The sequence below is a fragment of the Myotis yumanensis genome, unplaced genomic scaffold (genome assembly GCF_028538775.1).
Source record: "Myotis yumanensis isolate MYYU_CA2020_CCGP unplaced genomic scaffold, mMyoYum1.0.hap1 SCAF_6, whole genome shotgun sequence".
Taxonomy (NCBI): domain Eukaryota; kingdom Metazoa; phylum Chordata; class Mammalia; order Chiroptera; family Vespertilionidae; genus Myotis; species Myotis yumanensis.
In genome coordinates this window covers 87,943,357-87,957,682 of record NW_027223757.1, presented here as the reverse complement: position 1 = coordinate 87,957,682, position 14,326 = coordinate 87,943,357, and the positions used below count along the sequence as shown (strand labels likewise).

The 14,326-nt window shown below is 45.4% G+C and overlaps 1 protein-coding gene across 1 annotated transcript in view; it reads right to left on the bottom strand.

Moving 5' to 3' along the window:
• KIF6 (kinesin family member 6) overlaps positions 1–14,326 on the bottom strand; it is a 404,956-nt gene that overhangs the window by 66,035 nt on the left and 324,595 nt on the right. Inside the window, exon 15 of the mRNA XM_070419405.1 lies at positions 11,770–11,825. Coding sequence (XP_070275506.1) covers positions 11,770–11,825 — 56 coding nt within the window. The remainder of the gene's footprint in view (positions 1–11,769; positions 11,826–14,326) is intronic.

Below are 14,326 nucleotides of genomic sequence, written 5' to 3'. Positions count from 1 at the left end.
AGGGTGGGAAGAAGAGGGAGAGGAAGGAGAAGCCTGCATTTGAAGCCAACAGTACTCCTTGGACTTCCAGGTTACATGAGACAATCATTTCCCTTTTATGCTTACAGCCAACCATCCCACCCATACAAATTGCACCCAAATTAATGGCATTTTTGATAAGTATAATTAAAAAAATCAAACTAAATACTCTAATACACCACCAGAGCTTAAAATACACATGTGGTGAATCGCTTAAAAATGCAAAAATCCACTTGGTAACTTTTAAATCATCACTTTGCTGCTTTTCTCTGAGCCGCCTCCCTTCTGTAGAGTTATCGAGGAGATGCAATGTCGGCCCAGAGCTGCTGGGCAGAGAGGAAGGGGGCATCTTGACTTTTGCATTTCCTGTTGTTGAGATACAATAGTTTTCACTTTGCAGTAACATTTTTGTTCTGTGGCCTCTGGTGACGTCTATGCCTGCCCTTCACCAGCCTTTCTCTAGTTCTTACCTGCGGTGGTTTTGGTACTTAAGCATAAGTCCTTCTTTACACCTACTCCTATCAAACCTCGTCAAACCTTGACATTTGAATTCTCTCAGGTTTTCTGAAGCATCAGTGAACCCACTCAGCTGGAATTGTATACAACCTGAAAATAGAACGCTTCCATTTTCCAAACCATTGAAAACGATAGTTGAAACCCATGGGAGCTGCTGGGAGCCCACAGCACTTCTCTCTGCAAACTAGAAAAGGGTGCCCTTAGGTGCCCTCAGGGGCAAGCAGCCCTGGGCCCGTGCACCTGGAATGGGGAGCCGGGCAGGCTGGGTCTCAGACCCCCCCCTCACCACCACAACTGAGCCCCTGAATCACGTCACAAAGACCCCTTTAATCTTCCTGGGCTGTGTGTGCATGAGCTTGGGTCTAGTATGAGCCCGTTGGGCAGATCCCGTAGGATGAAGGCAAATTAAACTCAGAAGAAGATGTCAAAGTGAAATGAACCTGATTTATGGAGATGATGTACTGTATTTAAGTTTTGGAATTGGACAGAAATGAATTTTAATTCCAGCTTGGCCACTTGGTAGGTCACCTCACTGAAACACCATTTTTAAAAAATCTGCAAAATAACAATAATGCCATATTTCATAGACTCTAGACAGCATCAGCTGTAAGGCAGGCTCATCTTCATTGAAGAGGTTTTTTTTTTTTTTTTTTTTTTTTTTTTTTTTAATTTTATTTATTTATTTATTTTTATTTTTCGCTAAAAGTATTACAAAGTGTATTACATAAGTGTCCTTTTTTCCCCCCCGCCCTTGACAGACCCCTGCCCTCCCTTACCCCCCAGTGTCTTATGTCCATTAGTTATGGTTATATGGATGCATACCAGTCCTTCGGTTGATCTCTTAATCCCCTCCCTCCTCCCCCCCAACCCTCCCTGGCCTTCCCACTGCAGTTTGACAATCAGTTTGAGGCAGCTCTGCCTCTGTATCTATTATTGTTCAAAAGTTTGTAATGGTCTTTATTATCCATGAATGAGTGAGATCATGTGGTATTTTTCCTTCATTGACTGGCTTATTTCACTTAGCATAATGCTCTCCAGTTCCATCCATGCTGTTGCAAATGGTAAGAATTCCTTCTTTTTTACAGCAGCATAGTATTCCATCGTGTAGATGTACCACAGCTTTCTAATCCATTCATCTACTGATGGGCACTTAGGCTGTTTCCAGATCTTAGCTATGGTGAATTGTGCTGCTATGAACATCGGGGTGCATATATCCTTTCTGATTGGTGTTTCTGGTTTCTTGGGATATATTCCTAGAAGTGGGATCACAGGGTCAAATGGGAGTTCCATTTCCAATTTTTTGAGGAACCTCCATACTGCCTTCCATAGTGGCTGCACCAGTCTGCATTCCCACCAGCAGTGCACAAGTGTTCCTTTTTCTCCACATCCTCTCCAGCACTTGTCGTTTGTTGATTTGTTGATGATGGCCATTCTGACAGGTGTGAGATGGTACCTCATTGTTGTTTTGATTTGCATCTCTCGGATGATTAGTGACTTTGAGCATGTTTTCATATGTCTCTTGGCTTTCTGAATGTCCTCTTTTGAAAGGTGTCTATTTAGATCCTTGGCCCATTTTTTGATTGGATTGTTTATCTTCTTTTTGTTAAGTTGTATGAGTTCCCTATAAATTTTGGAGATTAAGCCCTTATCAGATATGACGTTGGCAAATATGTTTTCCCACGAGGTGGGTTTTCTTGTTGTTTTGTTGATGGTTTCTTTTGCTGTGCAGAAGCTTTTTATTTTGATGTAGTCCCATTTGTTCAGTTTCTCTTTAGTTTCAACTGCCCTAGGAGCTGTATCAGTGAAGAAATTGTTTTGGCATATGTCTGAGATTTTGCTGCCTTTGTATTCTTCTAGAATTTTTATGGTTTCCTGTCGTACATTTAAGTCCTTTATCCATTTTGAGTTTATTCTTGTGTATGGTGTAAGTTGGTGGTCTAGTTTCATTTTCTTGCATATATCTGTCCAATTTTCCCAACACCATTTATTGAAGAGACTATCTTGGCTCCATTGTATGTTCATGCCTCCTTTGTCAAAAATTAATTGAGCATATTGGTTCGGGCTAATTTCTGGACTCTCTATTCTATTCCACTGATCTATATGTCTGTTCTTGTGCCAGTACCAGGCAGTTTTGAGAACAGTGGCTTTGTAATACAGCTTGATATCTGGCATTGAGATCCCACCTACTTTGTTTTTTCTCAGGATCGCTGCAGCTATTCGGGGTCTTTTTTTATTCCAGATGAATTTTTGGAGAGTTCGTTCTAGATCCTTGAAGAAGGCCATTGGTATTTTAATGGGAAGTGCGTTGAATGTATAGATTGCTTTGGGTAATATGGACATTTTAATGATGTTGATTCTACCAATCCAAGAACATGGTATGTTCTTCCATCTGTTTATGTCTTCCTCTATCTCTTTTTTCAACGTCCTATAGTTTTCTGAGTAGAGGTCTTTTACCTCTTTAGTTAAGTTTATTCCTAGGTATCTTAATTTTTGGGGTGCGATGGTAAATGGGATTGTTTTTCTAATCTCTCTTTCTGCAAGTTCACTATTGGTATATAGAAATGCCTCGGATTTCTTGGGGTTAATTTTGTATCCTGCTACATTGCCAAATTCATGTATTAAGTCTAGTAGTTTTTTGATGGAGTCTCTAGGGTTCTGTATGTATAATATCATGTCATCTGCAAATAAGGACAGTTTTACTTCCTCTTTTCCAATTTGGATGCCTTTTATTTCTTCTTCTTGTCTAATTGCAATGGCTAATACTTCCAGGACTATGTTGAACAGGAGTGGAGAGAGTGGACATCCCTGTCTTGTTCCTGTTCTTAGGGGAAATGGTGTTAGTTTTTGTCCATTGAGTATGATGTTGGCTGTGGGCCTGTCATATATGGCTTTTATTATGTTGAGGTATGATCCTTCTATTCCCACCTTGCTGAGAGTTTTTATCAAAAATGGGTGTTGGATTTTGTCAAATGCTTTTTCTGCATCAATTGATATGACCATGTGGTTTTTTTCTTTCAATTTGTTTATGTGATGTATCACGTTTATTGATTTACGGATGTTGTACCATCCTTGCATCCCTGGGATAAATCCTACTTGGTCATGGTGTATGATCCTTCTGATGTACTGCTGGATCCGATTTGCTAAGATTTTGTTGAGGATTTTGGCATCTATGTTCATGAGGGATATTGGCCTGTAATTCTCTTTCATTGTGTTGTCTTTACCTGGTTTTGGTATTAGGGTGATGCTAGCTTCATAAAATGTGTTTGGAAGTGTTCCATCCTCTTGGACTTTTTGTAGTAATCTGAGGAGGATAGGTTTCAGTTCTTCCTTAAAAGTTTGGTAAAACTCCCCTGAGAAGCCGTCTGGTCCTGGGCTTTTGTTTGCTGGAAGCTTTTTGATGACTGCTTCAATTTCTTCCATCGTTATTGGCCTATTGAGATTTTTAGATTCTTCCTGATTGAGTTTTGGAATGTTGTATTTTTCTAGGAATTTGTCCATTTCCTCCAGGTTGTCTAGTTTGTTGGAGTAGAGTTGTCCGTAGTATTGTTTAACAATCATTTGTATTTCTTTGGGGTCTGTTGTTATTTCGCCTCTATCATTTCTGATTTGGTTTATTTGGGACCTCTCTCTTTGCTTCTTGGTGAGCCTGGCTAGGGGTTTGTCAATCTTGTTTATCCTTTCAAAGAACCAGCTCTTGGTTTCATTGATTTTCTGTATTGTTTTTTTGGTCTCTATTTCATTGATTTCTGCTCTAATCTTTATTATCTCCTTCCTTCTGCTCACTCTGGGCTTTTCTTGTTGCTCTCTTTCTAATTCTTTGAGTTGTAGAGTTAGATGATTAACTACCATTTTTTCTTGTTTTTTGAGGTAGGCCTGTAGAGCTATAAACTTCCCTCTCAGGACTGCTTTCATTGTGTCCCAGAGGTTTTGGATTGTTGTGTTTTCATTGTCATTAGTGTCCAGGATGTTTTTAATTTCTTCTTTGATGTCATCGGTAACCCAATCAATATTTAATAACATGCTATTCAGCTTCCAAGTGTTTGAGTATTTTGGGTTGTTTTTATTGTGGTTTATTTCTAACATTATGCCATCGTGGTCTGAGAAGATGCTTTTTATGATTTCAATCTTCTTGAATTTGTGGAGACTTTGCTTGTGACCCAATATGTGGTCTATTTTTGAATATGTCCCATGAGCACCTGAGAGGAATGTATATTCCGCAGCTGTGGGGTGAAGTGTTCTGAAGATGTCAATTAAGTCCATCTGATCTAGTGAGTCATTTAGGATTGCTGTTTCTTTGCTGAGTTTTTGTCTAGCGGATTTATCCAGTGATGTTAGTGGTGTATTAAAGTCCCCTACTATGATTGTATTGTTGTCGATCTCTCCCCTGATACCTTCCAGGAGTTTTCTTATGTATGTGGGTGCTCCTGCATTGGGTGCATATATGTTTATCAGGGTTATATCCTCTTGTTGTATTGATCCCTTTAGTATTATGAAGTGGCCTTCCTTATCTCTGGTTATGGCCTTCACTTTGAGGTCTATTTTGTCGGATATAAGTATTGCTACCCCAGCTTTTTTTTCATTTCCATTTGCCTGAAAGATATTTTTCCATCCCTTCACTTTCAGTCTGTGTGAGTCCCTTCTAATGAGGTGGGTCTCTTGTAGACAGCAAATGTATGGGTCATGTTTTTTTATCCATTCAGCCACTCGATATCTTTTGATTGGACCATTTAGTCCATTTACATTTAAAGTTATTATTGAAAGGTACTTGTTTGTAGCCATTTCTATTTTTTTGTGGCTGCTTTCTTTCTGGGCTTTTTATTTCTTCTTTTTACACCAGTCCCTTTAGCATTTCTTGCATTGCTGGCTTGGTGGTGATAAACTCCCTTAGCCTTTTTTTGTCTGTGAAGCTTCTTATTTCCCCTTCAATTTTGAATGATAGCCTTGCTGGATAGAGTATTCTTGGATTCAGTCCTTTGCTTTGCATCACTTTGTAGATTTCCGTCCATTCTTTTCTGGCCTGATGTGTTTCTGTTGAGAAATCGTTTGATAATCTGATGGGGGACCCTTTGTAGGTAACTCTCTGTTTCTCTCTTGCAGCCTTTAAGATTCTCTCTTTGTCTTGTACATTTGCCATCGTTATTATGACGTGTCTTGGTGTCGGTCTTTTGGGGTTCATCTTGCCTGGGACTCTCTGTATTTGTGTAACTTTTTTCTTCCCCATATCTGGGAAGTTTTCTGTCATTATTTCTTCAAATAGATTTTCTAATCCTTGCTGCTCTTCTTGTCCTTCTTGCAGCCCTATTATGCGTATGTTACTTCGTTTCATGTTGTCCTGAAGCTCCCTTAGGCTCTCCTCCTGTTTTTTAATTCTTTTCTCCAGTTGCTGTTCAGATTGAGCTTGTTTCTCTGCCTTATCTTCTAACTCACTAATTCGGTCTTCTGCTTCTTCTAGTCTGCTGTTGAAACTTTCCATGGTGTTTTTGATTGTAGCTATATCACTTTTCATTTCTTCCTGATTCTTGCATAGGTTGTTGATTTTCTCATCCATCCGGTGAATGAATTGTACAACCATCATTCTGAATTCTTTTTCTGTCATGTTGCACGCTTCAGCTTCATTAATTTCCTTTCTTGGTGATTCTTCATTGTCTTTCCTCTGGGTATTGTGTCGTCTCTTCATTCTGATTATCTCCTGATGGTTCAAAGGTTGAGTTGCGTGGGCCTGGGCCGTGCGCAGTGGGAGGCTCCCACCACCCTAGTGTCACTGAAGAGCTCTGACACTAAGATGTGTGGTTGTTGTTGGTTGGTGGGAACCAGGCTCGCTCTGTGTCAGTGTTGCCAACACTCAATGTGGCCTCGCGCGTGCCCTTAGAATTAGGGACCCTGCCTGCACTGTGCTGAAATAGAGGCCCCCCTGACGCGTGTTTAGCACCAGAGCAGAGCCCCCTAGCTTGCGCCAGGAGTCAGAGTTCCCCAAGAGTTCAGTATCAGAGTCTCTGTTGCTTCGCGCAACCTCACCTTGAGAATCAGGGTCCCTGTGTGCCCTTGCACCAGGAATTGGATTCACTGGCTCTTAGTATGAATGCACAGGAAATCAGGATCTCAGGCGCAGGTGATAAGAAACACAGTCAAGTCACTGGTGCTTGGTGCTGCCTCCTGCCCTGAGAAACGGGGTTTCTGGGCCTGTGCTAGGCGGACAAACTCCCGTTCGCGCGATTGCTCCCAGCCCAGGGCTCTGATGCCAGCAGTGCGCGCAGGATTAGTTCCTGGTGCTGTGCGCGTTTTTGCTCCCAGCCCAGGGCTCTGATGCCAGCAGTGCGCACAGGATTAGTTCCTGGTGCTGTGCGCGTTTTTGCTCCCAGCCCAGGGCTCTGATGCCAGCAGTGCGCACAGGATTAGTTCCTGGTGCTGTGCGCGTTTTTGCTCCCAGCCCAGGGCTCTGATGCCAGCAGTGCGCACAGGATTAGTTCCTGGTGCTGTGCGCGTTTTTGCTCCCAGCCCAGGGCTCTGATGCCAGCAGTGCGCACAGGATTAGTTCCTGGTGCTGTGCGCGTTTTTGCTCCCAGCCCAGGGCTCTGAAGCCCGAAGTGCGCATAGGATCAGTTCTAAGGTGCTCGCACACTTTCAGGCCAAAGTTTCTGCAGCGCTGAGGCCCCGGCAAGGGGTAGGTCTATCAGTTAGTTACTCTGGCACTGCCCGCGATCCTGGGGGAAGGGGGGATGGGCTCTGCTACTCACGGATCTGCAGCAGGGATCTCCGAACTTTCCGTGTCTGCAGGTCTGTAGCTGTGGTCACAGGTCTCTGTCCCCAGTGGCTGCAGGGTCCTGGTATGCGTCTGAGATCAGACTGGGTGGTGCTGAGGCCAGGATCCTAGTCTCAAGCAGCTCTGTTTCCCAAGATGGCGTGGTCGCTGTGCCTCTGCTGGCCGCCCAGGAGTGTCCGCCCCTCCGTGGAGGGGCGCAGGCCTCCTCTGGGCTCCCGCAGTCGCGCCGCCCGCAAGTCGCCGCCTCCGGGTTAGTAGCCGCTGGGTTAGTAGCCGATCTCTGGATGCCGGTAGGTAACCGCTTCCCAAGATGGCGTGGTCTCGCCGCTGCGCTGGCGCCCAGGGGGAAGTTTCAGCCTCAATCTCTAACCATCCGCATTTTTCAGGAGTTCTCTGTCTTTCCTGGCTGCAGACTGTCTCTCAGCTGAACCTCCCCAGCTTGATCGGGCTGGTTGTTACCCGTTTCAGCTGCTCGCCCCTATCTGCTCCGGGACGAAGGACCAACACGTCCGTCTAAGCCTCCGCCATTTTTTCCATCGAAGAGGTTTTTATAATATAAACACTTAAAACCAGAATATGAAGCAATAGCCAAGTGGGGTGGATCCTGATTTGAGGTGTTGCAACTGTAAAGATCGTGCCTCGCAGACTATAGGACATAAGGTGATGCCCCTTATAGGCAATGGCTCTCTCTGGGAGGATTATGTGCCATAAGGCATGTTGCGTTCTTGCCACAGCTCAGAGTCAGTGCTCAATGAATGATGGAGGCTGTTGTTGATGTGGTTGTCATTTGGAGCTGGCGACAAATAGTAACAAAAGAATACACTTGATTCAGGTCTTCACAAGCTAGCAACATGCCCCGGCTGCTGTCTTGCCTGGCTCTGGGAGAAGACACTAGAAGCTGACATGCACCAGCAGGTCTAGAAGTAAACCTCAGAGAAATATTAAAGTATAGAAATGCACACAACTGAAAAACAGTCCTATTTATTCTGAGAATGGAGACCCAGATCTGATTTTCCCAAATCCCAAATGTATGGGAGAAACCTTTTTAAAAAGAGTATTGTTTCCAAGGTTGGGTTGGGATCCGTCTCCGAGTTTGGAGCAGGAGAAAGAAAACGTTCAGAATGTCTTGTTAGCCTTTCCCGCTCACTGACAGCTTCTTCTGGGACATTTCCTGTGATTTTGGAACTGGTCGTTGATTGGCTCTCTAGTGAAAACCCTTCTGTGCAGCATCCTGTGACGTCAGTTCTCATTTAGGCCTGGACGGTCTATGGAGGATGGAGACGTGCCAAGAGGTGTCTGTCGAAGCCTTTCACCTGCCTGCAGAGCAGCTGGCTCCTGGACTGGTTCGGGAGTGGGCCTCATGCCAGGGAACAGCCATTCATTGTCCTTTATTGCCAAAGACAATGCTGCCAGTGGGAGAACTCCGATGTAGAAACACCGATGCCAGAATCCCAGTGAGTGAAAAATGGCCTGGTTTGTGCCACCACCTCCAAAGCAGTCTCCTTCTTTTCCCACAGCCTGGGCTCGACGGCATTTTTAGAGATACGACAAATGGAACCAGGGTGTATATGAACATGGTCAAAACACAGCCCACAGGATGGAAAGCTCCTGTGTACGGAGCCGGTAAGCAAACACAAGGGAAATGACTCTCCGACGGACACAGATATTCTATGACTGTTTTATTCTTCCGTTTCCTATCTAAACTTGTTTCAGCATCAGGACTGATCTAAACAATGTACAGAGAGGGCCAGAAAAGGAGTTTGTGGCAAGAGCTTACCTACCTAGTTTGGGGTAGCTTGTTTGAAGAAAAACAAGTTATATGGACGTGTCAGGGATTTTTGAGAACGAAACGCAAGTGGCAGCTCCAGCTCACAATGTCAGAGAAAAGCCAAAGGGCCCGAGAAGACAGGGGCAACCTGACGTTACACAGGTGGGCCGGCTGATCTGCAGTGCGCACACACAGCGTTCATGTCCCCTCCGCAGGTCACTTCCAAGTGCGTGCCACAGAGGCGGGACGTGGTGCAGTCTGGAGCGAAGCTGAGTGGTTGTTTTGCACATGTAATGGCACATTGTGAGGGCTCCCACCTCCTCACCCTGGGAGTCGCTAAAGCACTCATTGGGGACTGAATTTAATCTCACCTGATTTCATCTCTCCCTAAGGAAGAAATTAAAGATCTATGACTCAGGAACATCACAAATCTCCTGAAAGCAGTTTCCCTCAAGGTTACTTTGGAATTTTGAAATAAGTGTATGAATTCCACCTTATGCCTTCTTCGTCTTCACCTTGGGTCTGAGATGCAGGGAGGATGGGCTGCTCCCTGTGGCCCAGCACCAGGAGGGGCTTGTTCAGTCCTGGGGTTGAGTCGCAGTGATCCATGCACCTGGACCGCCTCGGATCACGAGCACATTTGTAAGAGGATGGTGTTAGTTGGCTCTTGGCATGAAATGAAGTGATAGTGATGATGACTTTATTGGCACCACTGCACCAGCGGCTTTCTCTTAGCAGTGAATCTCAACATGGTGAGTCTCCAGAGAAAACAAAGGTTTGCTCACCCAGGGCTTCTGCTGGCACATTTGCAATCACAGATGTCCTCCGTGGGAGGTCTCCCCGCCCCAACCTGTGCAGCGGCAGGCAGCCCCGGCGTGCTTAATCCCAAGAACCTGGCAAATGGGATCCATCTACATACATTATTGCACCAAAATGATGGAGAATTTAGAATTGTGACAACCCAAGGTACTGTGAGCACAAAGCTAAGTTCATTGGCATACCATGGGTACCTTCCGTCATAATCTATGACATTACTATTGGAACAGTTTTCTTTAGGTTTAGAGAGATACATTTCAAGAGCAAAACCTTATACTACTCTGTGTGGAGAAGCAATTTATAAAAGGTCTTTCCTCCTGTCTCCCAGGATTGAAAACAGACCATTGGGTCCTTTGAGTCACATGATGCTGACAAGTCCTGGGATCCACGGGGGCCTGCTCCCTTGCCCTGCCCTCCCGGCCACCAGCCAGGTGGGTCAGCTGCCCTGCTGCCGGACTGGCTGCTCCTCGGCCGGGCATCTGCTTTCCTGCCCCATCAGCTTCCTTATTGCTTTGGTTGCTGATCCCTTCGAGAATCAGATAAACTATTACCTCCAGACAAATGCACACTCCTAACCCTCCCATTTTTTTCATGCAATTTCAGGGGCTTGGGGTCCAGGCCAAGGAAGGAATTTTAAATAGGGTTTTAAGAGAAACTAACTGTACTAAAGGTTACCAACATTTTAAAACTTTTTTTGATACAGGGATATCTATGTGCTTTTGTATAAATGCATTAAATAACCAGATTGAATGCCGTGTCTAATACCGATTGTAATTGAAAGTACTGATGAGTATAAGGGACATTTTACCATGTCGGCCAACTCTGCTGTGAAATGGAAATGCCTGTGATTCCCACTGCTGGCAGGTGCTGCTAGCTCTACTGTGGTCTGCTGCCTACATTCATCACGGAGGCAGTGCTACACCGCAGGCAGAGGTTAGTAAAAATGAAGTGCATCTTCCCCCGTCCAAGACCCTGGACTTGAGGTTAAGAATTTCTGAGGCTCTAGCGATTCTCCGCCTGGCACGGGGCCTGGCAGCCTTAGCCCTTCCCATTCAGGCCAATGAAGAGGACATAGGCCTTCCCTTTCCTCAACTGAAACAACTCAAGGCTACCATGATTTTCAATATTCTGTAGCAAAAGCCAAAAGGGCCATTCAGAGCGGCTTTTGTCCCTCCGAAGGAGGAAGGTGGGGACAACGGGACTCGGGGAGTCCGCTGTGAACAGGTTGGTGACTGCTGCCTTCCCTCCCACGGGGATCCCCTCTGTGAGGCTGCCCCGCCTGGGGGATGGATCTCCGTGTGTCTTCCCCGTGTGTCTTCTAGCTTGGGATGAAAGACACATTCTCCTCTGGCTGTCACAAAGGTCTGTGACACCCTCTTGCTGAATTTGCCTCTGGCTTTAACCTCACCTTTCCGGAGATGCACGCCTAAGTGGGGGAGCTCTGCTCAGCAGCCTGCATCCTGGGAAGGCACACTGGCTCAGTGTTGCTTCTCATCCTTCCCCTGGCTCATTGGAGGGTGCTGAAATGCTACGTGTAAGCTTTGGAGGTGTGACGGTGTTTACCAGCACCTGAAAATACCACTGTCACCGCAATCCTGTGGTGATGGCCAGCAGAGCTATTGCTGGAAAACGCCAGGGAAAAGGGCAACTTTCTCACTGGGATGCTAGAGCTCAGGCCTGCATGGGGGTGAAAAGCTCAAGTTTTAGGCAAAAGGAACTGTTTTTCCTGATGGACGAGGGGAGGAGGAGAGACTCGCAAGGAAAGGCACTCTAAGCACTGTGTTGGCTGGGCCCTCCTGCAACCGGGCCCTGGCTTTCGGAGGCCACCATGACCTGGTTTCCACCAGAAAAATGGTCCGTGAGAGAGGCTCACAGAAGATCGCCTGCTTACCGATTTTACTTCTTGCTTCATTTATATTTTCTCCCAGGGACTTTGCTTCAGAAAATCTGGAGGGGGAAAAAAAAAAAGAAATGAGAATTTAACTTTTTCCTCTTCATCTTAAATTATGTTTTAAAAATAATAGATTTCTCAGAGGTCTCTAAAATATTATAATACTTTATTAAAATACATAAAAGAAAATCTAAATAAGTGAAATATACTAGGCTTAAAATAGAGATAAATTTTATATTTATCACTGGTGTTGTGAATTTTTACTCCTCTACCCAGCATAGAATTTTCATGCTCATATTCACTAATTTATGACTTTGAATTTCTAGTGTTTATGATGTAAGGGGACCAGAATAAAGCATGACTGTAAGTTTTCTGTACTATGTATGCTCCACAGTGTCAGGACCTCATCATCACAAAGAACACATACTTAATGTAACTTAAATAACTTTTTCTCTGATTGTAAAGTCATAGATCAGAGGCCAGCAAACTATGGGTGGTCATGAGACAAATCCAGCCTCCCCCCCTGCCCCCCCCCCCCCCCCCCCCGCCACCTGTTTCTGTAAAAGAAGCTGTATTGGAACACGGCCACACCCACATTTACATAGTGTCTGTGGCTGCTTTCCTGCTAAAATAACAAATTGAGTGGATTGAACAGAGGCCATATGGCCTGCAGAGCTGAAAATATTTATTATTTGACCCTTTACAGAAAAAGTTTGCTGACTCCTGTTATATCTGATGCTAAACCACATCTTGAAAATTTAAAAACAAGAAAAAAAATCTCTAATAATCTGCCACCTAAAAATAAGCACATTTTGAGATCTCCCCAGTCTTTTTTCTAGCCAGTTTTTTATACCGTGTAGACCATGTTGTGTACATGGTTCTGTGCTTGGATTTTTTTTCACTTAGCACTATAGCATGCCTTTCCCCATGTCTTTAGAAACTTCTCCGTTGTCTTTGATGGCTGTCTACCAGTCCACCAGATGATTGTGCTGATGTTTGCTTAATGATTCCTCTGTCGCCCAACAAATACTTATGAGACCCCCCAGGGAGAGCTGGAGAGGTGGTGGAGGAAGGATAAGGCCTATGTGAGAAACTTGCAGCCCAGGACCTTACGACATATTAGTTGCTTCCCCATCTTCTCCTTTCTGCCATGAAATTTAAGAGGCAACTGAAAGTCTATGAAATAAATACCTACTATATATGGCTACAGGAAAGCCTTGTGCTACTGTGGGCAACACTGGCCCTGCCCTTAGAGGACTAAGGAGGAGCCTGTCCATCAGGAAAGCTCATGTACAAGGCAGGACTGACCTGGGTTTAATGGGGGCATAGGAGCTTTAAGAAACTTTTTATTATGGAAATTTCCAAATAGGCAGAAAATAGAATAACAGCATGAACCCTCACATACCCACCAACACATGACATTAATTGTTAACATTTGGCCAGTTTGATTTTTAGTCTGCAGACCGACACTCTATCCACTGAGCCAAACCGGTTAGGGCTCAGCCAGTTTGATTTTAATCATCTCCTTTCTCCCCATCTCTCAAATCTTTCTGGATCCCAGTAAGACCCACATTATTTCACACATAGCTGCTTAGTTGCAAGGTTTTTTGTTAGAGGAAGTGGGGTGAGGAGAGCACTTCAGGCAGGGGAACAATGCAAGCAAAGGCCAGAGTGCTCTGTGCTTGATGAAAAGACGTGTGAATTATGACACTGCTATTTTCCGAATCTGTCTCCTTGGCCTGCGACTGCAGACAGGGGAATTTCCGGGGAAGGGGACACAATTTTCCCTTCATGTTAGGTTTCTGGGACTCCACCCCGGTTCCCTCACTGAGGGTACTCAGGCTCATCATAGACAATGCACGTCCTCTCTTGAGCGAGGGCCTATCGCCTCCTGAAGAGGAGTGCAGTTCCTTCTGATACCATTCAGATTGGATTTGGTTCAGCAAACATTCACGTGGCATGTAGGTCACTGTGCTGGGCTCCGCGGGCTCGCACTGGCTGTCTGCTGGGCAGCATTGTCTCGGGTTTGGTCCAGGCCATTCAGAGGTGAGGACTGTCTTCATGCTTTAGTTTCTGCCAGGTGGGGGGACTAGGACTGTTCCATGGCCACCCTGTCCATGTCCAGTATCTAGGCTTTCATCGGATTTGACAGTCCTTTGTTGCTCAATGGAAGATTCCTCTTCCTGCCAGTTCTGTGGAGGCTGGAAGCGTTAGAACAATGAAAATGCAAGAGAAGGCTGAGGAGCTGCTGGAATTCATGTCAGCGCTGGAGGACAGCAGGTGGAGATACAAAAGGAGGAGGCTGCAGGGAGAACAGGCCACCACCGTGGCACTGTTCACAGAAGCCTGACAGGCCTGGGTGAGGCCTCCCCCCACACCCCACCATGACCTTGGCAGTGTCCAGACTGTCCAGGGGGCACAGCGAAGGGGGGCATTTAGTGCAGTGGTCCACGCTCTCCAAAGAGCCGCCCAGGACTGGCAGACACGGTGTCGGGTGGGGGCGCCTTGGGCAGTCTCACCTTCCTCTCTGCAGCCCAGCGCCAGGCTCAGAAGGGTT